This window comes from Bombus terrestris, chromosome 10 (assembly GCF_910591885.1).
Source record: "Bombus terrestris chromosome 10, iyBomTerr1.2, whole genome shotgun sequence".
Lineage (NCBI taxonomy): Eukaryota > Metazoa > Arthropoda > Insecta > Hymenoptera > Apidae > Bombus > Bombus terrestris.
The window spans coordinates 4,938,336-4,961,927 of NC_063278.1; the positions used below are offsets into that span (position 1 = coordinate 4,938,336).

The window sequence follows — 23,592 nt, forward strand, 5'->3', positions numbered from 1 at the left end:
TGAAATGCAGAAAGAGAAGTGGAAAATTTTGAATGTCCTATTAAAATTAGATTCATAGAACGAATCCGTAAAAGAATCTAGGACAAGATTACAAAGGACCATCCTCGAATATGGCAGCCCATCAATGCTAAACGACATATTGTTATTACGACAAAATTTTGGCTCAAGTTCAAGATTCTTCTTCTCAGAATTCGATCTTGGAATACCTTCCCAATTTTTCTCCGGCGATTCATTCCGGAAACTTCCTTAACCCGATACACGTACGATTATCGATCCGATTTATCATTTAATAACGGCAATAAGGCTCATACTAATGTACAAGAATACTTTTTTGACCATTAACAATATCACTCACCCTTGCAGCGATGGACGTGGTCGGTTTCTCCAATAGATCCCACAGACACTTCTGATACTGCGCGCACTGTCCTTCACCGAATTCTTCCTCTTCCCTTTGCCTTAGCGACTCTGCCTCTTTCCTCATCTCCTCGTGCACGTGCTCCTTCCTCTGGTGGTACTTGTGTTGGCAACAACTCTCGAGATAGAGCTCGTCGACGCCCCAATACTCGAGATCGTCACTGAACGCCAGTACGCACATCTCATCGACGAGATGCAGCTTGCCAGTACGATAGAAATTTAAGATGGAACTAAAGGACTTGGGATGGCGATCGAAGAAATACTCGTTGTCAATAAGGGAATAATCATCGCAAAGTTCGGTAATCGCCTCGTGGGTGTTGCAATCCTTCAGCCGGCCTAGACGCGTGTGAGGCAACCTCTCGAGGGTACGCCATAGTACCTCGTGTTTAACCCCACCGACGTTGATCGAGACCCGTCGGTTAAGGGCCTTCGACCTCATGATCATAAACGGCTCAGGCGGTAGGGACGTCATCGACCTCGAGTAGGCACGCTGCTGCTGCATCTGCAGCGGCAGGGGCGGCGGCGGTGGCGGCGGCGGCGGCGACGGCGGTGGCGGAGGCGGCGGTAGAGGCGGCGGTGGCAGGTTGACCGGCGCCACCGAACCGGTCGGTCCTACGGATGACGAAAACGGAGCATACCGAACCTCCTTGTTCATTCCACCACCTCCTCCTCCACCAGTTTTTCCTCCTCCGACAACAGCAATCCCTCCTCCCGTCACTCCTCCGCCCATGCTAACCCCTGACCCTACTACCGCGTTTATTCCACCGCTTCCTACTGACCCAACGATACCGACTCCTCCAAGGGCTCCTCCTCCGCTACCGGTGCAGCTAGCGATCGACGCACCGGCTGCACCAGCCCGCTGCAACGTCGTCGTGCCGCCACCCTCGAACACGAAACCCTGGTCGGTGCCGATGTAGGGCACCGTGCACGACGACGACGACGATAGCACCGGGCCCGTGACCACGGCGCTTCCATTACGTTCCCCGTCCGCCAGTGTTAAGACGTCTTCTAACCTCTTTTCACTTAGCATCAAATGTACCAGCCGATGATCACACCGACACGCCGGCTAAACGTAACGATCTCTCGCTTCTCTTTCCACGCGAACCTCTTCTTCTTCTTCCTCCTTTGTCCCGTTTGTATTCTTGCTGTTCCTGCTTCTCGTCGTCTTCGATTTCGTCTTCTTCCTCTCCTTCTCCTTCTTCGTCTTCTTCCTCCTCCTCCTCGTCCAGGTTACCCTTCTTGTGCTTCATCCGTACCTACGTCTGTGCCCTTCCGTTGGCTCGGTTAAACCGCGCCACGTCATAATCTGTACAGAAAAATTCGGAATTTTGAATTCATTTGGCGATGAGCTATGATATGATTGGACGGCGGATATCTATGCAAATTTATGTTTTTATAAACGGTACTGGATAAATAGAATTCAAGTACGGTATTAAAAAAAAGTTGCTGTTTGCTGCGCTTTATTTTACAATGCCGACGAAATTTCGAAAGCTTTCGTGTAATACATATGAGCCGTTCACGGGCCAAGTTGGCCAGCACCACTTTTTGAAATTTTTGAAATTTTAGTACCAACTTATTTCGCGTGTTGTGTGATTAATATTTATCTTGTACAATTTCTACAATTTTTTCCACTTTTTGCTTCACGACGTTAATCGATTCGGCAAATAAATAGTCTGTGTAATATATTTATAAAAATTTCCGAAGCATTTGAATATTTTTGTGAACCACTGTAATGTTCCAAATGGAACGGATAAGAAGACAATGTAACTCATCCTAGTATTAGTACGTTTCAACTACAGTATTTCATAGAACATGCATAGTGTATATACATAGTATACAGTATAGGATGAATCACAACGATAAGAATAGTCACAATTCGTTTTAGATTCCTCTTACGACTGTATTTACTTGACGAAAAATCCGTAATAAGTATGTCGCATTAAAAAAAATGATTTTTCAAGATATCAACGTTACGTGACAATAAAAGTACAATATAAACATTGCATCTCTAAAATCATTTAAAAATCATACGTGTCGCTAATAGATGTATAATTATCCTTGTGTTTTATTTCTAATTTTGATATATAATTTGATATATTGTATTTAATTAATTTTTTTTCCGTCTACTTTATACTATTTTGTTTCTGAGGTAAGCTTATTACAAGAATATTATCCAGTTATAGTTTATATTATAGTTATTTTACAAATGTGGCGAATAGGCTGAATACGAAGGAAGATCGCGGTATGGTGTGATAAGTGACAGAGCATGTTAATGTAAAATTCTCGTATACGATTTACTTGATCCATTTTGTAAAATCACCTTCTATTTTGTATAATTTTATACGATACACGGTATTGTGATTGGTATATGCTTATGTATAGATATTACGAAATGTAACCGAATAATAGGAGCTATTTCCAACATTCCTCGAATCGCAGTTCCCCATCCCTTCTTAACGTTTCTGATACTCGGCTGCCTGCCTGTTCTCAGCTGACACGAAAATAAGTCATCCACGTTATTTTCTATCTTATTACAACGTTTGGTACCTTGTTCGACACCGTGTTTGGGACAAAATTTCATTGCCATACGAGAACCACAATATACAAGTGCTACTTAACCCACTAAGAGTCAGGCAATAATGTAATACATATGTCCTGTATGTTTAAGCGTAAAAACATGCGTAACAATATACATATTACATGTCTTACATTTATGTAGCATACGGTAGGGGACAAAGATAAGTGGACAGACAGTGCAAACAATTATCAGTGAAATTTTGTTAAATACGACTTGTTCACACCAAAATGTAGATATTAATTTCAATCGTTTACTAAATAATCTATGTAATTAGAGGATACGTAATAAATAAAATTTACGTATATAACATTATGTATATAATAATATACCGTAATAATTACGTATATAACACTAGTATTAAATCTCAGTCTTTTCTCTGCTTCCATTAACTATCCACTTATTTTTGTTTCCGACTGTATTTGCTGTATTAGATGTATAAGTATTTCGACACTTGGTGTATCGAAAAATTGCACATAAAATATAATACCTTGTGTCTTTGAGAAATATCCATCTTGAAACTTTAAGGAAACTTTTCGTACGCTTGCTCCTTGTTCACAATACAATTCACGTTACATGTAACAATGCGATAAACTTGAACTGAAATATTTTAACCCGAAGCACAAACTACTACATCTCACGTGGAAGGAACAACTCCAAGCTGTAGATACACGGTTTAAACTTATTGCATATTAAACCTGACAAATGAGATCAATTGGATGAGATAAATATGTATCACAAACAGTCCTGCGTATTTTCTTACATTTAAATGTGCAAGGCATTATGAGGAAAGTACAAAATAAAAAAACACTTTTATCATCTCTTGATAGAAATTTCTATCTACGTTTCGTTCCTCTTCTTGCAAAAGATGTAGTTTAATTATAGATAATCTATATATTCAATATTGCAGTAACACCGTCAATTTGTTACAACAAAATCAACTTTTTCCCTGCTTATAAATACTTATACAGTGACTCGGGAACGTATTTGAACATTTCTCATAAAAAATTTGTTCGTAAAGTATCATGTGTGTTACGTGAAACTTTTTGAACACCGTTATTGATTTATACTGATAAAGTGTGGAAGCAATCTAAACACGTATATGAAAGTTACAAGTTATTTACTGCATATAATATATATATACCGTGTACATTAAATATGCATTATCTATGCATTATGAAGACTCTGCTTAAGTGGAACGAAAGAAAGAAAAATTCGCGTTTGCGTGATCATTCACAGACTGATAATCGCAATATCAAGAAACGAACTGAATTTACTAACACGAATTAGTCGAGAAACGATTACGAATGGAATGTTGCGTCGCAAAAGGTAAGATTATCCCTTAATAAGTTAACACGCGTACAAACGATCGTTTCGGACGACAGAAACAAGTGCACATCGCCTCTAATGAGGCCAAATTTCAAATCTGATATCATCGTCTGCGTTACTATTTTCGTACGTGTGGCAGAACCTTTCTTTATTGCCGTGCGCGTTCGCAGCGAAACGTAGAAACCCGGCTGATCGGAAAAGAGGAACGAAGAGAAATGAGCAGAAAGACGAAAAAACAAAATACTAGAGGAAAGGTGGCTTTCGGAAAGAAACCTAAAAACTGTTTGCCCGAAACACCATGTACTGCTGGTAGTACTATTTATATACGAGGTTAATACACTCTGACCTAGATTCACGGCGAAAAGCACCTGTCTCGATAGTCCTGATTCAATCGTGCACGTGGTTTCGTGCGAAGTCTAGATCAGTATGTAACGAGAGCGATTATTTTGACGAAATGCTACGGAAGCACAATAAACAGCTATTAACCATGCACGATAAGAAGGTAGGAACGCTTTGGATTTTCACGCAATGCTTTTGTTACAAGGCAATACCTCGTGTAGAGATGAAACAACGTCTATACATCGTGTGCAGTTTACGTAAGAGTTTTATACATACAGTATCGGTCAAAAGTACCCAGGCGCTTAGCTTATTTTTGACTGTGTAGGATTGTATTTCAATTATAAAATTGAAAGTGAGACAGAGAAATAATCTTTGTATTTGCCTGTTTTTCATTGCGTGAGAGTGTACTTCGATTACAAAAGTATAGATGAAAAGATCTTTGCACGTGTTTCTTTTTGGCTATGTGAACATTTATTTCATTTACAAAGCTATATATACACATATACGACAAAGTCTTTGCACTTCCTTATTTTCCATTGTATAAAAATCTATTTCAATTGTAAAATTATAGATAAAAACATGCGAAATTTCTTTATTCGTTAAAATGACCAATAGATCTATGAGATCTATAAAATAAAATATGTCAAAAATGATTATTATCATCTTATTTGACGCATAGTTATTTCGAAATAATTATGCCTTGGTTTACTAGATTTCTTTTTGTTAATTTTTTGATATAAATAGAGTTTTATCTTTTGATTTGAATTAATGTTTCCTGAAATAATATTGCTTGTAGTCGTCAAATTGTTAATTCATATTATTAATTTGTACTCTGGTAATATACAAATAATGTTATTATAAATCAACCAAAACACCTTATGAACGATAAAGGAATATTACGAAGGTCAGTGTATCTACTACATTTACTATGTGTATATATTGTACAAACAAGGACAAACAACTCCAAACAACTGTGCGTTTGGTAACAGTCTCGCTCGCACGAGTTTATTCAACTTCCAGTATTCTCAAAAATATTTTTATTTCCAAAATCCAAAGACTATTTGATTTCATTATTCGATTCTTTCATTATTAACAAATTTAATGCGAAAGCATTATACAGATGCTTTTATAAACCGAAGCAATCAGTTGCGACAAGAATTCATCTATTCTAATATCGAGATAAGCTATTTATATGAACTCATCTTCAACTATTTTTACTGCATTTGAGAAAAGCAGTTTTGTTACAAAAAGCTATTTCTAGTGTCTTTTCGCTAAAAAGAACGAGGCTAATTGTGAGTAATGTTCGATGAACTCATTTCTTGAAAGGTATACAATTAAATAATATATTATCTAACAATCTATTTAGCTGCAGCATCTGCATTTTTTTAATTATGTCTTCTCATTAAGAGCTACGTTTTATTAATCATCTCTCAGATACGTTACACAGTATTCATTTAACCGCAATATCATTTATCCAGAACATAGTTGAAAAAAGAGATATATCTTTCTGATATATTTTAGAAAATACATATTTTTGTGTATTCTAAGAAATTCGTTTTACGCGCATTATGGGATTACGGGAATAGGAAATATGAAACATTTTACATATACGGTGTAGACTTTGTTTGAATAAAATATTTAACTTGACAATATCAAATATTGAGATGAAATATAAAATATTTGATCATTTGAATAATGTATCCTCTTATTTGACCTTTTTAGTTGTTTGAACTCAATTTACTTGGACAAGAAAATGATTTTCAAATGAGATAAATCTTTATTTCGTTCTATACTTTAATAAATATTTTTCAAATAATTCTTTATTCCATTGTGTCAACTTCATCGGATGCACAAACTCTGTCATATACATAAGCCGATACGCATTGTTCAAATGTAACTGGAATGAGAATAATTCTGAAAACAAATAACGCTACGTCGTAAAATGATCTGGATTTACTATTTATAACTCGAACATTATGCAAAATACGGTATTTAATATTCTATATTACATATTTATTCTTTTGCTCGAAGGCGTTAATTACACAAAAATGATTTATTCGAACTTTATATAGAATATTTATTTTTAAAATGACAATAATAGATTAAATGTATTGATTGCTTACTTTGATTTATTTTCTTTTTTATCTTTATCATAAATAGACTATGTTCGAGACTGGTTGGCACTTTCTTGTGCTGATTATAAAAAATTCCAATAAAATTTCTCTGAAATAAAGTTAAAGAAACGAAACAACACGGACATTTAATTCTACAATAAAACTTCAGAAGTTTGTGTATCTAAGATAAAATAGTAGTATTAAAAAAAATCATATTGGATCTATGATAAGAAATGGCATTATATGTACGTTCTATGAAGCTGGTTCAGTCACGAAATAGTACGATCACATCGCATTTAACCTTGAATTATATTTCTAACACAATAATATCTTACATAGTAGAAACATATTATATTTTTCGTAAAAAATAGTGAAAATGATACTGTTCCAAAGTAAACAAAACAGACGCTTTCAATTAAATACTCTAGCATACAAATTATTTTTATAGCAATTAATTATCTTACAAAAAATTTACAATTACAAATCAATAAGAGTTTTACCCTAGATTCATTGAATCATTACGTATTTAATTATCATAATCGTTCTGTTCTATTGAATATCGTAACGCGTAAGTTACATCGATTGCAATCATCGCATAAACAAAAATGTTTCTAACGAAAATAACAATCTTACTCGAAATTCGTTAAAAATCTGTTAATTGTTATAGGCACATCCTATTATTTCATTGAACACTAAATATATTAATTACCTTGGCAGCGTTCGTCATATGAACGGAAATTATTGTAACAGAAATACAGATCTCGTTCGTGACTAATTTACAATCCTACCAGAAATCACCTACTCGAATTTTCTCTCCTGTACACCTTAAGTCCATTGGTAGATGCGAAGTAAACGTACGCAAAGTAAACACATCTGTATAACTCACTGTCGAGAAATAAATGACTCCACTATACTCCTATAAGCAAAGGAACAAGTAGCGAAGAAGAAAAGCAAGACAAGAGTGAAAAAGAGGAAAAGGAAGAAAATTGGTTCCTACTTCTACGATGATCCAACATCGTCACAAACACGCTTAACACTAGAAGCTAGGAAATTTCCAACTATCTCACGAGATCTCGTCACGATCATTAGCAATTATTTTAACTGTACACCTATGATTTTTTTAATGTTCTCTTTTCATACTTTAGATGAATATGATCGTGAAATATCGTTTCGGCTGAATTATGTTCGACGCTTTCTTTCTTCATTTTGATTAATTGTTTATAATTGCGTCAATTGCCATAATATTTACAACTCGGTTCAAATCATAAGTTTAGTTACATAATCTTCTGGAAACGATTAGTTTATTTTAAGAATTTTAACAGTCGTAATGTCTGATTAAATCTATGGAAATTATCTTTTTCAGAAAAGAGTTTGTTATATTCTTAATATTATATATGTTGTACTCTTAACAGTATATACTTATAATATTAAAATATGATGTAGCAGCAGAAAATTTGTCACATTTTTTACACGTATCGCATCACGGAATCGTGTTATTTCCAAATAGAAAATTAATGCATTGGGCGTACATATTATAGAGGTATAAGTAATGAATCGTTCAAAATTCTATATACATTAAAGGCATACATCATTCGGAACAGTCTGATTCTACTTAATGAAATTCTTTTCCACGTTCTATCGTTTCAGAAATATAGCTTAGCCGGTTGCGTGTATCCCGAGTAGTAAACCAATATCAAATTACAAAGAAGTAATAATTTTAAATAATTACGAATTTGAAATCTAGCTTAGTTTTATCACGTTGCACGCGAATTAGACTTTATATACATTCGCATCCTAAGTTTTTAAAAATATACAATGATTCACGAAAGTACTCGAACATTTAGCGTAGAACATTTTTATGAATGTATTATGTGCGCTATACGGAACTTGTTGACCTTTCAGTTAGCACTATAATGAGACGCGACTATTGCGATTATAATAGTAAAATTTGGAAGCAATCCAAAAATCTATATAGAAGTTACACGACATTTATTGCAAACTTATACGTTGTGAAAAATTAGCATACAATGTGAATAATTTTAAACATAGAATTAATGCTAAAGATGGTCTCATTATATATATTCTGGCCTATTAATATAGTGAACAATTGACTGTTCGAATATCTTGGTGATGTTTGCGAAGTGTATGTTTCCAATAAATATATTGCAACTTGTACATACATTTTCAGATCCATCTTAAATTTTAGCAATATAATCATAACAGTCATGTTTTGTTACAGTACTAACGCGATCTCGAAATATTTTCTACAGTATATGTGTATAAAAGCACACAAAATTTATATAAAAGTATATACGCATGAAAAGTTTCTAAGGGGTGTTCGAATAGTTTCGTGAGCCATGGTAAATACAATTTACGAAATTTTACTGAGCACGATGTTTCAACAAAGATACGAAAAACATTATACATCAATCAATACCTAGTATCGGAATAATGGAACGATAAATAATGAATATTCAAAATGATCGCATGTAAAATTTTAGTATCAGAAGTAATTACCACGGATATTTGTGCATTTATGTAAAATTTAAAGGTGCAAGAATCTACAAAACCCGCCAGATATGTAAAAATCTATAACATACATAAAGTACAATACTTGATACATGATTTAATAGATGAAATAAATTTTTGCTTAGGTTCTATTTCTTTAATTGTATTTATAAAAATATAAATTTGCGTAAACATTCGCAGTCTAATGATAAATCGTTAATAACCCAATGTTAACAATCTAGAATTAAGATCAACCTAACGCTGATGGTTTTGCTTCTTTAAGATCCACATTATTCAGATATACTAATGATTACATTGCTTTAAAGTTGAGATGCAGTTGGTTTTGAAATATCAAAATAATGAGATAGAAAAAAAGAAAGACAGTTCCAAAATTCTAAAGCACATAGAATATGTATCTACTGTGAAAAAATCTTAGACTATCTACCAAATAAAAATATTTTATTTTTATAAATATAAATAATATGAAAAGACTTGACATTTCTTAATTCAAATCTGTTGTTATCTCTTGAAAAGTATGTAACTCAAGAATTATTAGTATTTTGCTCAAAAGCATTAATTTAATTTAAAATATTAATTAATATTTTGTGATCTTTTTTATTATCTCAATAACAAGATCTCATTCGAAGACTTTATCAGTTTTTAATAAGCCAAATAATTTTCGAACAGGACAATGAGAAAAACATCAATTATGTTCTTTATAGAAGGAGTACAAAGAAAGCACATGATTATTACTCACATTTTCCAATGTTTGCAGGGAGGCACTTTTCAAATTCAGTACATTGTTAACGTAACATGTTACTGTTATTTGATTCTGCGGATAAACATCTATTTCGCACCCTTTAAAAGTATCGTTTGCCATAATATTAAAATAATGGAGATATTGAAATAAAATATCAAAATATTGTTTGCCTTAACAGTTTATACCTCTGCCTTTCCGAAAACCTCATCAATCGTATCTTTGAACCTAACAAATTCTTTCCATTCTTAATTATCTTCTACTAAAATACTTTTCTTTGGTCGTGGCGACAATTAAAATCAAAAATCTCAACAAGAATTTATAATGTTTCGTCCTATGATCCTCGTACGTAACATTCTCAAGTTGGTTTCAGATTTTGCCGACACATAATCACAATAGTGAAATAGTCAATGAAAAATACCAAAAGCTTTTCTATAACACAGGTAAGATGATCGTAAAAGATTTCTGCGACAAGTGTTTACATACTTTTATGGATCAGCATAACTGTATGAGCAACAGCGTATAATACGATCTTTGGAAAAACTAAACGCACGGGTAAACAACATGCTGTTACAATTCCATAGCAATTGTTTGTTGGCTATACTCTAAAAGCTTTTTCGGAGTACACTCCAGTATCTACTTTACGCAGATCGATCCATGTGGGCGGAAACAACTGCGCGAAACGAAATACTCCGATCTCTGAACGATCGTCTGAACGTCTTTAAATCTCCTAGACTAGGACGTTCTGTTCTAATGCAAATTAAGTATCGTTATACGTAGAACGTCTAATTTAATACGGTTACAGCGTCACAGGTTATGTAGCGATTTTCAGGATAACTTCTCTTCTGTTCGAACAGTACGAAGCGTTTCAAAACTTTGCTCTTCGCAGTTGTTTATTATCGCAACAAAACTATGTATTGCGCATCGTCGTGGAACATGAAAAAAATTGGCAGAAGATTGGATTTCCGTATGGAATCGAACGAATCGATTTCTTATCCATGTGATGCTCTACAAAGAACAACTTTAAATGTCACGTCACGGCATTTATTCGTGGCATAATTCCAGACCCAGTCTCCCTCTTACATCCCTGGTTTACTTCGAGAGCTCGTTATGCTCAATGTTCCTCTTATCGATTAAATTATTATTTCTCGCCGTTATTTGGCTCCTATACACATACGTATCCGTAGCATACTGCAGAAATATTCTATGTCCTCTTTTAGCGTTTATGAGAGAAACAGTTTTGAAAACCCAATGATACTTTATAATTAAATAGATACTTTTTGCATTGTACTTATCTTAATCGATGCTGTTATAAAATTAGTTGCAAATTGATACAGATGGATCATGCTTCTTGAAAATATCCCTATATACATTAAATATATTAGACAAAAATATTATTTTTAATAAATCTATGAAATAGATATAAATGTGATTTTTATACAACGCGAAGAAACAATCAAGAATTATTTGTCACATGTAAAAACTCAAGTTTCAAAAATGGAGATAAAGTACTCGTGCAGCAAGCCATCGATGTAACGTCGACGTACACGTTCATTTCTTCTTTCATTTCCCCCCTCTTATTTCTGTTGTAAATAACCCTGATTTTCCTTCGAAAAATATTTATGTAAGACGTTGATCACAGCCAGCAACCGAATACATAATTCGGGGCCGTATTATTTAAATACATGTCCGCGTATTGTTTGGATGCACGGCCTGGATCTTGGCTACGCGTCAATATGATGTTGTATGGCTAGCAAAAATATTCGCGAAGTGTCGTAAGATACGCCAATTTCGAATTCTTTGCTTTTAATAACGTCGCTAGCGATTCAAATTCATAGCGCAATAAAAAAAGACACACAAAGGCAAGCTTATGCGCGAAATGTAGTCGCGATTAATTTCAAAAAATCTTGATAAAGTATCGTGTGTTCAGGTTATCACGGATAACAGTAGTGAAGATGAATGGTAAGCGTTACCGGACAGTAGTAAAGAACGACTATTTACAACCTACACCTATCGATACATTGCAAGCACATTGAAAATGTCGCACGGTTTCTTTATTCCATTATATAGGTCAAAGAAAAGTAATTACTTGCTACGTACCGTGTTGTCAACTGTCATAATTGTAGTATTCGTATCAATGTGAAAATCAAAAATTATATAAATCTGATATAAAATATAACCAAATTGTGTGCTGGATATGATATGCAAAATTGTTGCAAAAATATGACTATAACTATCTGATTATGCAGTAGTCATGCTTGTTTCACATCATTTTTTTGTGATCGTTGAAATGGAATTGTTTACAGCATATAATATAAAGAATGTATATTACAGTCAATACTTCTTTTGTTTTCTATACGTTCTGCGACAAGATATTTCTTACTGGTTTCTGTCTTATGTTTCTTTTCTGGTTTTTGTAACAATGGCTTGCTTCCATGCTACATATAATATTCTCCGCATCCAGACTTTGATTCTACGTGATTCTGCTAACGAATTCTATGTGACAATTTTTCAACTGGATTTAATGACACAAAAATCTGATTCGAAATCACTGTCAAATTGCACGGATAGTAACGATATATGCTGTGTATCCGTGATGATATGACACGACACAATCGAGATCAATGGAGCAATAATAAAACAGTGTGGAAGCAAATGATTTTCGTGAGATTCAAGGACGAGCAGCTGAGAAATTCAAGTTATCTGGGTCTGTATTTCGGGGACAGTATTTGACGTGTACCGGTACGATTCTATAACGAAGTAGCTCCTATACGGAAATAGACGTGGAGTGGTAGTAGAAACGAAACCAGAAGTACACTAATTTTTGCGACTCACCTCTGTTTTAAACACGGGCACCATTCGTCCGGAAAGACACATTGCGCACCGTGGTATAGTAACACATCTTGCCGTGAGCAGACGAATAATGCACCGTGACGAGTAGTGACGAACAGTGACGAGCAGTGACGAGTAGTGACGACGGTATCGTACTGCCACTTGTTCCACACTAAGCGCTGCAATCGATGTTCGCGCGTCTATCGATTAGGAAATGGTTAATGTGACATAGCCGCGCTCAGATACAATGAAAAAAAAAAGAAATTTTGCGTTTCTATCCGTTTCATATTCATAAAAAACGATTCTAGAATAAAAACTTTATTGTAGGATCTTTCTATTAAATAATAAAAATATCGAAAGAAAATTGGCAAAATAGCTTTCATAGAAATGGAGATTAAGCAAAACGAAACTTAACGTTCATAACTACTAACAGCGTTGGATCGTGTATCCGGTAATGATGACGATACGAATTCTACTAATATTATAACTGCTACTACTACCGACGGAGATATTGTTTGGACTACAGCCAGACGCGCGCCTGCGTCGACGAATATCGTACGCTACCCTGTCTATCGCGCGTGTCATGAAAATTTGACCTCCATCTATGACGCTCGCTTTTCTCTTTTCACAACGATAGCTCGATATCAATTTTGAACCCGTATAATGTTTGTGCATGCGCAGGTATATGCGCGCGCAAGAAATTTATCAAGCTGAGAACAATTACGCGGTACATTTGAATCGATAAATAACAAATTTTGTTAATAAAGTTGATCGACTTATTGAATTAGATAGCTGATTAAAATAACGTGAAGGTATAATAATATTAATAGAAGTTCTGTGATAAAGAAGCAGTAGACAGTGCAATTTCAAAATTAAATATATCTAATAATAAAAGGCAACCAGACTCATCTACGTTCTAGGTCTACTTCTATATCATAACATTTATTTTAACGTTTATTACATACTACATATGTATGATACAAAATGGTAATAAAAATGTTGAATTATTACTGTATACAATATATATTTTTGGTTCCTATTTTATAACAACAGTAATAGTAAATATTTCAGATAATAGCTAAACAAAGTCAAAGAAAGAAAGTGTATATAAAATTAAGTTATTCTCTCCAGGAAACATATACATCATCTGTTCTATATCGTTGTACACAAGTTGTTTCTATCCATGGAGTATGCCCTTGGCTTTTATATTGAAGTAATCCAGCCACAGCGATCATTACACCATTGTCTATACAAAAGCGTTCATCTGTGGCATGAAGTACTGCATTTCTTTCCTCACACATCACTTTCATCATCTCTTGCAACCTTTCATTACATCCTACACCACCAACAATTAATACTTCTAATGATTTTACATGGGCCATTGCTCTCTCTATAATATTATTAAATATATAATCTCTGTTCCATTTTATACAATTTTGTACTTGTATCGCAAGCAATAACAATACCAGTAATTTCAATAAGCATAGCAAATACTGTTTCTTGTAAAGAAAAACATAAATCTTCTGGAGTAAATTCTTTCGAGTCAAGCCAACTGGGAAGATGTTCTTCAATGTAACTTAAAATTCCTGAGAAAGACACATCCATCCCTTTTACTACATAAGGTAATGGAGCTAATTTTGTCCCTCTATGTATATAATATTATATTATGTATAATAAATGAAATTAATACATAAAAAAATAAACCATACTTTAATAAAACAACTTACTTCTTTGCTAACTGTTCTATATTATAACCAGGACTAGGATCATTTGAGAGCTTTAATAATCTTGCAAAACGATCTAAACAGTTTCCAACAGCAATATCTATTGTTTCACCAAAAATACGATATCTCTGTCGAGAATATGCAATAATCTGTGTATTTCCACCAGAAACATATAAAACAGTTGGATTTATACTTCCTGTGATCAATCGCCCCATTTCTATATGACCAATACAATGATTTACTGCAACCATTGGTTTATCATATATCTGAGCAACAGTTCTAGCTACTAATGCAGCAACTGTTAACGGTGCACCCATTCCTGGCCCTTTTGTATAACATACTACATCCACATCTTTTAATGTTATTTTAGCTTCATCCAATGCCTTTTGTAAAACCTTGAGGATATGCTCTCTATGATGTAGTGCAGTTTCACGAGGTAGGAATCCTTTTCAAAACAAACTTTAAAAACTTTTTATGTATAACATTTTAAATAATAACAAATAATAAATGTCACTCACTTTTGTATGTTGTTGAATTATGTACAGTACATTATGTAAGTATTTAAACACACTTAGAAACTTTCTATGCTCATATTATACAAAACATTTTGGAATTTTATTAACACTAACATTATCATACTTGGTATTTAAGACGGATCTAAAAATGTATACAAAAGTTACAAGATATTTATTAGAAGCATACTGTTTATAAAAATGGTGAAGGTATTTGAGCAATCAATTATTTTATATATTAGTGAGTCACAACATCTTTAGCATTAATTGTATGTTTAAGACTATTATTTGTGTTATATATTACGTCTTAACTGTTATGTTTGTAATAAATATCTTGTAACTTCTATGTACATTTACATTTCTAATTTTGCTATTATAATCGCGATAGTAGTGTATCATTACAGTGTTAACAAAATTTCAAAAAATTTCGTATAATACACATAATATATTCATAAAAACTTTTTGTGATAAATGTTGGAATACTTTCGTGAGCCATTGTATATCATCAAAAGTAATCATATGAAAGGTTAAGTTTACCTTCGCCCGGTGGTGTAATATACGTATGCCGTACATTTGATAAAACATCTTGGTCTCGAATAATTCCGATGCCTAACTTATTTGCACTACCTTCAAATCCAATTGCAATTGTCATTTTTATATTTATACGTTTAATTCAAAAAGATACTATACAAATTTACGGCGTATAAAACCATTGGCACATGGGTAAATTAATTATCCAATAGAAAGCATAGACAACATGCGCAGTAGAATCATATTCATTTGACTTTTCTCGACGTTTATTTATTTACATCTGTTGCATGTTGAAAGTAATAAAATATATTCTGATGAAAATAAAAAATATATAATATTTATTCGACACAAACTTCCAAAAGAATGAATACACATAAATGTAAAAGTAAAAAGTCATTTATAAGTAACGAGAGGAATTTACGATTAACCGTATTCCTGCAGCGACATCTGTTACTTATCTCGTTTGGAATGCATCTTCTTGCATTTGGTGCGTCTCTAGAAGGAAAATCTCCTTTAAACAATCTTCATTCGTAAAACGTCACGCGGAAGTGATTCACCGATTCTCGTGCCAGAAAATGCAAGTTTGCAATTTGCCGCGGTGAGAAAAGTGAGTGTCGTTATCTCGAATGGTTCTTGAGCCCGGTGAATGTCGTGAAATTCCTCGGGTAGCGCTCACTGGGTGGGCAATTGATTTTCAAAGTGACCATCGGGTGCGAACGAATGAATGCCACTGACGCTTCGGTACGAAATAGCAGACAACGCTACCAAAAAAAGTTAGAGATCTATTTTAATACTGTCGAGTAAGAGTTTTGTGAAGCTACGTTAAAACAAATATATATATATATATATATGTATATATACACATAGTGCAAAGGTGTGTACCAGCAAATGGAAAAAGCGAGAAGAGCCGACCTTCGCTTTTAACGAAAGAAAGGAGCGAAGGAGGCTATACGCGTATATACCGGTTTCGGACACTCTCTTTCTTTTCTTTTTATCTCCTCAAGCCAATACTTGAGGTATCTTCTTGAGTTCTCCGTTACGACACCAGTAAGGTGTTACCCGGGTAATATCTGAAATGGTGTCGCGAAAAATACAGTTTCGCCGGTCGCGAAATCGCGCAGTCGGGCCTTTACGTGACCTTGACGTACCCGTTACTCGAGCCACAAATTCCGTGCTACCGCGTTTCGGTGTGGCTACGAATCGGACGCGACAAGATATCCTCCGATGCGTACCGAGAAGGTGACACGTTCCGCGGATGACATCTTTTACGATGTCAAGAAACGGGCGAAAAAGCCCTACCCGCGGCGTTCATTGTATTTTCTCACCTGTGTGTACCATCGGTGTAACGATTGACGCGAGTAATCTTATCGTGTATCGTAATCGGCTACGTGAGTGCCGTCCGGTATGGCATTACCCGGGTAATGCCCGAGATAAACTTCATACCCTATTCGCGGTTCGGTCCGGTTAATAAAACACGAAAATACCTGGACACGATCGACTTGATACGCGCGCGCGACGCCTTTCGAGGGCGATCTCTGAATTTGGTTCGACTCATTGAAAAGTCCACGCGACCAACATTTATGGATCGTGGATCGAAGCGTACTACAATTCTGGACATGCAGAAAGTGGCGATGGTAAGGTCTCGCGACGGGTGATGTCCAGTACCACATATGGATTTTTCGCGAAATTTTTATTCTCAGAGAAAATATACGCTTTTGATCGGGAATATATACTAACTTTTCCACTGCTTCATCACTCCAGATGATACCCATTTGTGACGTATAGAATTTTTTACATAGGCCAGTCGACCCAAAGGACGAATGATACTGGTTCTTCTAGCGATCTCATGGCGAATTAGTCCAACGTATTATCATCTTTATGGGCATTCTATCATGTATTGAAAATTAACGTGTTGACTGCTCTCGCAGGAGTTTGGATCACCAACTTTTCGCTCTTCCTATATCTTTTATTCTAACATTTCTATCAGGTATGTGTCTATTTAAGAATAGAAAATTCATGAAATATGCAGAGGGTTCATAAATACATGCCAGTACTTCAGGAGATGGATCTACACATTACAATAAATAAAAAACCTCATATGAACATATGTCCTATATCCTTAGTTTTCAAATTATGGTTGATTAAAAAAATGTTCAATTTGTTAGCCTCATGACTTAATACGCATTAATGTATCCTTTAGCAGTACTGCATACATAGGTAAGACATGCCTTGATATTACCTACATCTTATAAACAATATTAATCAGTATGAATCAGATAGAATTTTCAGACAGTCAATATTTTATTTTCCTTAGTTCATTAATGTTTTCTAGAAACAGAAAATTAAAAATTATTTGTAAACTTTACAAACAACAAAATATACTTCAGCTGTATATACAGACAACATTAAGGCATGCAATAACATATGTTGAGGCATGAGACAGACACTTTAAATATTTTCTGTAATCATTTATAACTTTCAAACTAAAGTACATGGGAATTACCTTTGAAATATCGATATGAATTTATGAATCACCCTGTATAAATAACTGTACTTAAAGTAATTGTAAAAATGATAGTTGTTTACATCTGGAGTAATTACAAGTGTCAAATGTAATATATTTTGGTTTAGGAATGTCACGAGACTATGATAGGCGAAGAGGAGGTAGCGGTAGTGGTAGCAGTTCTAGTAAGTTACGGATGGATACCAATGTATCACAACCCAGACCACACGGCGAAAATTCTGGAAAACGGAGAGAATTAGATAGCGTAATGCGGAAAGCTCGTGAATCTCAGTCAAGTTATTGGAATAAAAAGCTTTTGGAAGTAGAGGAACGCGATCCAAATAGATGGAGACACAGTGGATATAAGGAATTATATGTCGGTGGCACAGCAAGTGGAGAACCTAGTAGAGGACATCCTCGAAGTCCAAGAAGTCCCAGACCTCGAAGTCCCCATATACCAAGACCACGTAGTCCTCGAACTAGAAGTCCACGGTCACCTCGCGATAGATCACATACCAGAGGACGACCTACACGCAGTCCAAGCACAGGAAGTACTTGTTCTGATCGATCATGCAGTGTCTGCTCACCAAAGGAAAGGCGACGTATCGCTCAACCCTCTCCTTCACGTTCAAGATCACTCACACCAGTTCGAGCTCGAGCACATCCAAAAGAAATAGTACCATCAAGTTCACGAGTAATACCAGCTCGTACTAGACCAAGATCACCTCCTTTACCACGTCCACGTACACCTCCGCCCACACCACAGCCTCCACCACGTCATCAAAAGGACTATAAGACAATTAAAGAAAAAGAAACCAAGGTCCGGCGTAAAGAAAAACATCACACTAGAATCCCAGAAGATCCAAGAGTTCCAGATCCCATTCCATTGGTAAAACATACATTGTTCATAACTAATTATGAGTTCTGATTTTAAATTAATATACTTCTGTCTACTTTTTTAATCTTTTTCGTTTATTTATATATCTCTCTTATATTTCAATATATAACTATGAAACTTGTACAGATGCGTAAACCTGTAAAGGTAGAAAAAACTCATTCAAGTCATGGAACAACTCAAATGATTAGGCCACCTCCTGAGTCCTCACCTAGTGAAGACAGTGATAGTTCTTCCACAACATCACATGTGGGTCCACCTAAAATGACATTATCAGAACGGTATGATTTAATTATCAATATGTTGTAAAATTTAAAACATCAGTTTAACAACACAATACATATATTCGAAAAAGATCTTATAATAACACAAAACTGTTCCTTTTTCTTAGATTTGGTAAAATGGCACAATGGAGTGTCGATCGTAGGGACATGGAAAATATGCGCATCACAAAAGATGGAGAAAACGCGATGAAAGTTGTAATAGAGGGTGAAGAAAGAATTGCAAGACTAGGATACGATTCCCCACCACCAGGACATTATCCTGAATCACTTTTAGCACAAGGTCCAAGAGGTCTAGAATGTTGGGATGATGTTCGTGTTAGATATGATTATTATAAAGCAAGAGGATATCTACGAGATCTTACTTTAGATGACTACATAAAGTGGGAAGAATGGTGGTACAAATATCAAGAATGGTTAGAAGCAGAACGTTTTTATGAACAATGGACCTCTTCAAATCGTCCTTCTGGTGGAACTCGAAAGAGACGCGGAAGACGTAATAATACAGCTCATTGAAATTGCGTAAGCCCATTACAAATCATTCTTGATTCATAGACATTATCGTTAATAATGTATACTGTAATATTTGTTGTCCTTAGAAAGGAGTGCAAAAAGTGTGTAAACGCTCTATACAGGCATACATGCATTCATATAGAAAACATACGCTGTTAAGACGTATATATAAATATAAATATATTATAATAAAATGACTGTGCTGTAAAAACCTCATTTTCATCGATTTATCAAGTAAAAATTAATTTACAAGATATTTGCTTTTCATTTGATTACTTTATATGTAATGCTTTATATCTATCGAGATATTTAGAAATAAGGATAAACGTGTGTATCTAATTAATAATAATGCCAAGAAAAATTTATTTTTGTTTATATTTTTTTAATTTTGTTTTATCACTTTTTTATTTATGATAAACAGGGATCTTATAAAATCATTTTCTTTTTAATAAAACTCTAGTTTTTTTTTTTTTAACTGTTTTATAAATAATAACTTCATAAATAATAATAATAATATCATTTGTAATAACATTAAAAGTTACTAAAAAAGTGAAATTAGTTATTGTATTTAAAAAAGCCTACAATCATAAAATAAATACTTTATCCATCATTTTCTAAAAAATATATTTTTTTTAATATTTCGGAATATGTGGAGTGTTCTAGGTTTTTTCAACTCAATTTTGTCAATATGTTGAATGGGTACAAGTAAAAAATTTACATAAATATAGCTCGTTTGAAGATTTATTAAAAGTTATAATAAAAATGCAGCATATAATTTCACATTAAAAAATATATAAAATAGATGTGAATACAGATAGTGAATTATTTTATTTATTTATTGAAATGAATCAAAATCAAAATGAACTGTGTAGAACAACGAATGACTGTCAGTTACCTATTGACAGAAATGATAAATATTTTAAAATGAAATATAAGCACTTATTTTTGTCTTGTAAAATGTTCTTTTTGTCTTTTATATCTTAAAGTTTAACTAGAAAAACCTGGACAGCTCTGTATTTAACTGATAAATTATTTGATATACAATTTGCAAGATCATATTTAAGCTCAATTAAATTATTTATTTATTACTATCTTATTAAAAATCTAAACTTATAATAAAGTTATATCTAGGATAAGAGGTACATTATAAAGTTATATAAATTTATTTTCAGTACTTTCTATTTTTAATTGTGAAATTTTCTTAATAATCCCAATTCTATATTATTTATCCTATAGATTAAGATTACTACATAAAATTATGAAGTAGATCATACTAAATTTAGTAAAATACGCTCTTTACCAAATTGCAAAAATTAAATTTGAAATTTCTGTACAATTTATTGTAATTTTATATAATGATGTAATTTTTTTTTTTAAGTATACAGGCTATGATTTTATGTACAAAACAAATATGAAAATATATTTAGCAATATGTGTATTATTTTTTCTGTTTTTTGTGTATTTATAAAAATTAATTACAGTAGTTATATTCAAAGATATATTATAAGAATTTTCTTCTGAAAATTATATCTTAAGAAAGAATTGTGCTATTGAACACAAGATATGGTATCTCCCGTAATAAGAGGTTAAAAGTTTATCAAAAATCAAATATCCGTAAATAAGAAGTCATATATATATATATATATATGTAGATAGAACAGTTAAGTTGAGATCAAGTAATGAATGTGCTTTAAACTGGGAAAGAGAACATAAAGATGGCATCTCAGAAGATTATAAGAAAAATAATATCAACTTCATTAAGTCCAAAACCTATTGGACCATATAAGTAAGCTATAATAACATATGTTTCCAATTATTTAGAATATTTCAAGTTTTACATTATATACATAATATTTCTCATTTATTTAGATCAAAAATAGAATCTTCCTAATGCAATAGAATATATATGTAATTACAATACATGAAATTATGTAATTACAAAGTAACTAATTTTGTTTAATAGCCAAGCAGTACTTGTAGATCATACTTTATATTTGTCTGGATCTCTTGGTGTTGATGTTAAAACTGGAAAACTTGTTGCTGGAGGTGCTGCTGTAGAAGCTCGTCAAGCTCTTATAAATATGGGGCATATCTTAAAAGAAGCTGGATCTAATTATGATAAAGGTCTCATTTATTTTAAATTTTTCTTATTTTCTAATTTGTTAATTTATATTTTTCAGTTCTGAAACGATCAAGAAATATGATAAACGTTATCAGCAGTGATTAATAATATTAATAATTAATTTTATTAAACATTAATAATATTTACTTTTTATATTTATTTACAGTCGTTAAAACAACAATTTTCTTACAAGATATTAATGAGTTTAATGATGTAAATGAAGTCTACAAAGAATGTAAGATTTAATTTATAGTTTTATTTATATAAGTGCATGTTATATTTGTGTATATATCCACGCACCATTTTTTTTCCTTTAGTTTTTAAGGAGAACTATCCAGCTAGATCTACATTCCAAGTTGGAAAGTTACCAATGGTAAGAAGCAATACACATATAAATATGTACATATAATTCAAAATCTAACTGCTAACATTAAACATAAAATGTTACTGTAGGGAGCAAAATTTGAAATTGAAGCTATTGCCGTTGTGGGCGAGGTAAAAACAATTTGAATATTATAAGCAAAATTAATTTAAATTTTATATATTAATGAAATATGTTTGCATTTAAGCATTTAAATATTATTTCGAATTTACTATCTTTATGTGTGATGCTTTTATGATTATATTAATAACAATTTGGTTCTTTTACCATATGTATATTTAAATATAAGTTTATTTTTTAAAAACAAATAATGGGAAATATCTTTTGTAAATTATATTAAATATTTTTGTACTATTGAAAAACCTTAGAAATAAATATTTTTGGGAAGTTTCCTCTAATATTTTGCTTTATACAGGACATATAAAAAAAATAAAGAACGTAAAATAATGAATGTTAATAGTAACCTGATCAAAGTCACTAAATATTTCATATAACATTAACATAAAAATTAAATTTATAAAAAAACACACTTTTAATAGTATTTCATTACAAAAAATAATACTTTGTAATAAATATCAGGTGTAGTAAAAGAAGAATTTTTATATGTTGTAAATAAATTATATTACATTATAAAAAAGAAAGAAAACATTTATGTATTTTCATAATAATTTATAATGCTATAACAAAAGTGTAACGATAAATGTAATTTTTATCTCGTAAGATAAAAGTAAAATCGTGAATATTGTAAGAATATTATATTTAAAATGTTTGTGTTTAATATCTTATTGTAATAAATAAACAAAAACGTATATAACTGTATCCTAACGAACAATATGAATGAATATGCATGATTAAAGAACAAACATGGACAACAACCAAACATAGCGGCAGATATAGATAGTATTGTGTTACATAGAAGGTGATCCGTCATTCATGATATAAATGTGGTTAGACAGATTCTATGGCTCAAAATATGATGAAGATCAAAAATAACAAAATCGAGTTTGAAAATTCATGAAGTGTACGTGAATACGAACAACCATTTCATAAAAATGCAAGAGGTAGTACCAATTTCTACTACGCTTTATAGTACCTAAAGCAGTAGACTGTATTAGATGTTTGTAGCGTATTAAAATGTTTTAGGAATATTTTAGTGAATTGTAAAGGCGCATCCGCATTGTTTTATTACTATGGTGTGTTATTATGTCACTATTAGACGACTTGAACGTAAATCTACGTTGAGTTATATAGTTCATGTTAC

At 32.9% G+C, this 23,592-nt stretch overlaps 4 protein-coding genes across 13 annotated transcripts in view; 2 read left to right on the top strand and 2 right to left on the bottom strand.

The window, feature by feature from the left end:
- The window catches only part of LOC100646670 (potassium voltage-gated channel protein Shab), a 70,576-nt gene extending 57,148 nt beyond the window's left edge, over positions 1–13,428 (bottom strand). For 4 of the 6 annotated variants that reach the window (XM_048409165.1, XM_048409164.1, XM_048409163.1 and 1 more), the window contains exons 1-3: positions 13,300–13,427; positions 12,872–13,068; positions 356–1,720 (exon numbers count right to left, since the gene is read on the bottom strand). In XM_048409165.1, the coding sequence (XP_048265122.1) occupies positions 356–1,444 (1,089 nt within the window). In that variant the 5' untranslated portion in view covers positions 1,445–1,720; positions 12,872–13,068; positions 13,300–13,427. Of the gene's footprint in view, positions 1–355; positions 1,721–12,871; positions 13,069–13,299 lie in introns of all 6 variants that reach the window. The other 2 variants (XM_048409162.1, XM_048409166.1) reach the window with 1 other exon arrangement.
- Positions 13,429–13,789: 361 nt separating this feature from the next.
- LOC100646304 (probable tRNA N6-adenosine threonylcarbamoyltransferase) lies at positions 13,790–15,893 on the bottom strand. Its single transcript, XM_003398306.4, has 4 exons — positions 15,642–15,893; positions 14,596–15,037; positions 14,335–14,513; positions 13,790–14,258 (listed from the first exon to the last, which is right to left on the bottom strand). The coding sequence occupies exons 1-4, from the start codon at positions 15,754–15,756 to the stop codon at positions 13,987–13,989; spliced, it is 1,008 nt and encodes a 335-aa protein (XP_003398354.1). The 5' UTR covers positions 15,757–15,893; the 3' UTR covers positions 13,790–13,986.
- A 208-nt stretch (positions 15,894–16,101) lies between these two features.
- On the top strand, positions 16,102–20,081 carry LOC100646067 (serine/arginine repetitive matrix protein 1). Of its 5 annotated transcripts, XM_048409168.1 has the most exons (6): positions 16,110–17,269; positions 17,435–17,622; positions 18,267–19,027; positions 19,163–19,314; positions 19,425–19,836; positions 19,914–20,081. In XM_048409168.1, exons 3-5 carry the CDS (start codon positions 18,269–18,271, stop codon positions 19,828–19,830), a joined length of 1,317 nt encoding a protein of 438 aa, XP_048265125.1. In that variant the 5' UTR covers positions 16,110–17,269; positions 17,435–17,622; positions 18,267–18,268; the 3' UTR covers positions 19,831–19,836; positions 19,914–20,081. The 5 variants fall into 5 exon arrangements, with proteins under 5 accessions (XP_003398352.1, XP_048265125.1, XP_012168065.1 ...); XM_003398304.4 differs by having other exon boundaries at positions 16,102–16,242; positions 19,425–20,081; XM_012312675.3 differs by having other exon boundaries at positions 19,425–20,081.
- A 1,243-nt stretch (positions 20,082–21,324) lies between these two features.
- LOC100646186 (2-iminobutanoate/2-iminopropanoate deaminase) lies at positions 21,325–22,716 on the top strand. The gene is made up of 5 exons (XM_003398305.4): positions 21,325–21,613; positions 21,791–21,951; positions 22,116–22,184; positions 22,267–22,322; positions 22,403–22,716. The coding sequence occupies exons 1-5, from the start codon at positions 21,543–21,545 to the stop codon at positions 22,457–22,459; spliced, it is 414 nt and encodes a 137-aa protein (XP_003398353.1). The 5' UTR covers positions 21,325–21,542; the 3' UTR covers positions 22,460–22,716.
- Positions 22,717–23,592: the final 876 nt, after the last annotated feature.

Coding starts and splice junctions, on each gene's coding strand:
- LOC100646304 (XM_003398306.4), bottom strand. CDS start 15,756: ATGACAATTGCAATTGGATTTGAAGGTAGTGCAAATAAGTTAGGCATC. Junction 14,514..14,595: donor ATAGAACAGTTAGCAAAGAA/GTAAGTTGTTTT, acceptor TTATATACATAG/AGGGACAAAATTAGCTCCAT. Junction 14,259..14,334: donor TATGCTTATTGAAATTACTG/GTATTGTTATTG, acceptor ATAATATTATAG/AGAGAGCAATGGCCCATGTA.
- LOC100646067 (XM_003398304.4), top strand. CDS start 18,269: ATGTCACGAGACTATGATAGGCGAAGAGGAGGTAGCGGTAGTGGTAGC. Junction 19,028..19,162: donor TTCCAGATCCCATTCCATTG/GTAAAACATACA, acceptor AAACTTGTACAG/ATGCGTAAACCTGTAAAGGT. Junction 19,315..19,424: donor AAAATGACATTATCAGAACG/GTATGATTTAAT, acceptor CCTTTTTCTTAG/ATTTGGTAAAATGGCACAAT.
- LOC100646186 (XM_003398305.4), top strand. CDS start 21,543: ATGGCATCTCAGAAGATTATAAGAAAAATAATATCAACTTCATTAAGT. Junction 21,952..22,115: donor TGGATCTAATTATGATAAAG/GTCTCATTTATT, acceptor ATTTATTTACAG/TCGTTAAAACAACAATTTTC. Junction 22,323..22,402: donor AAGTTGGAAAGTTACCAATG/GTAAGAAGCAAT, acceptor ATGTTACTGTAG/GGAGCAAAATTTGAAATTGA.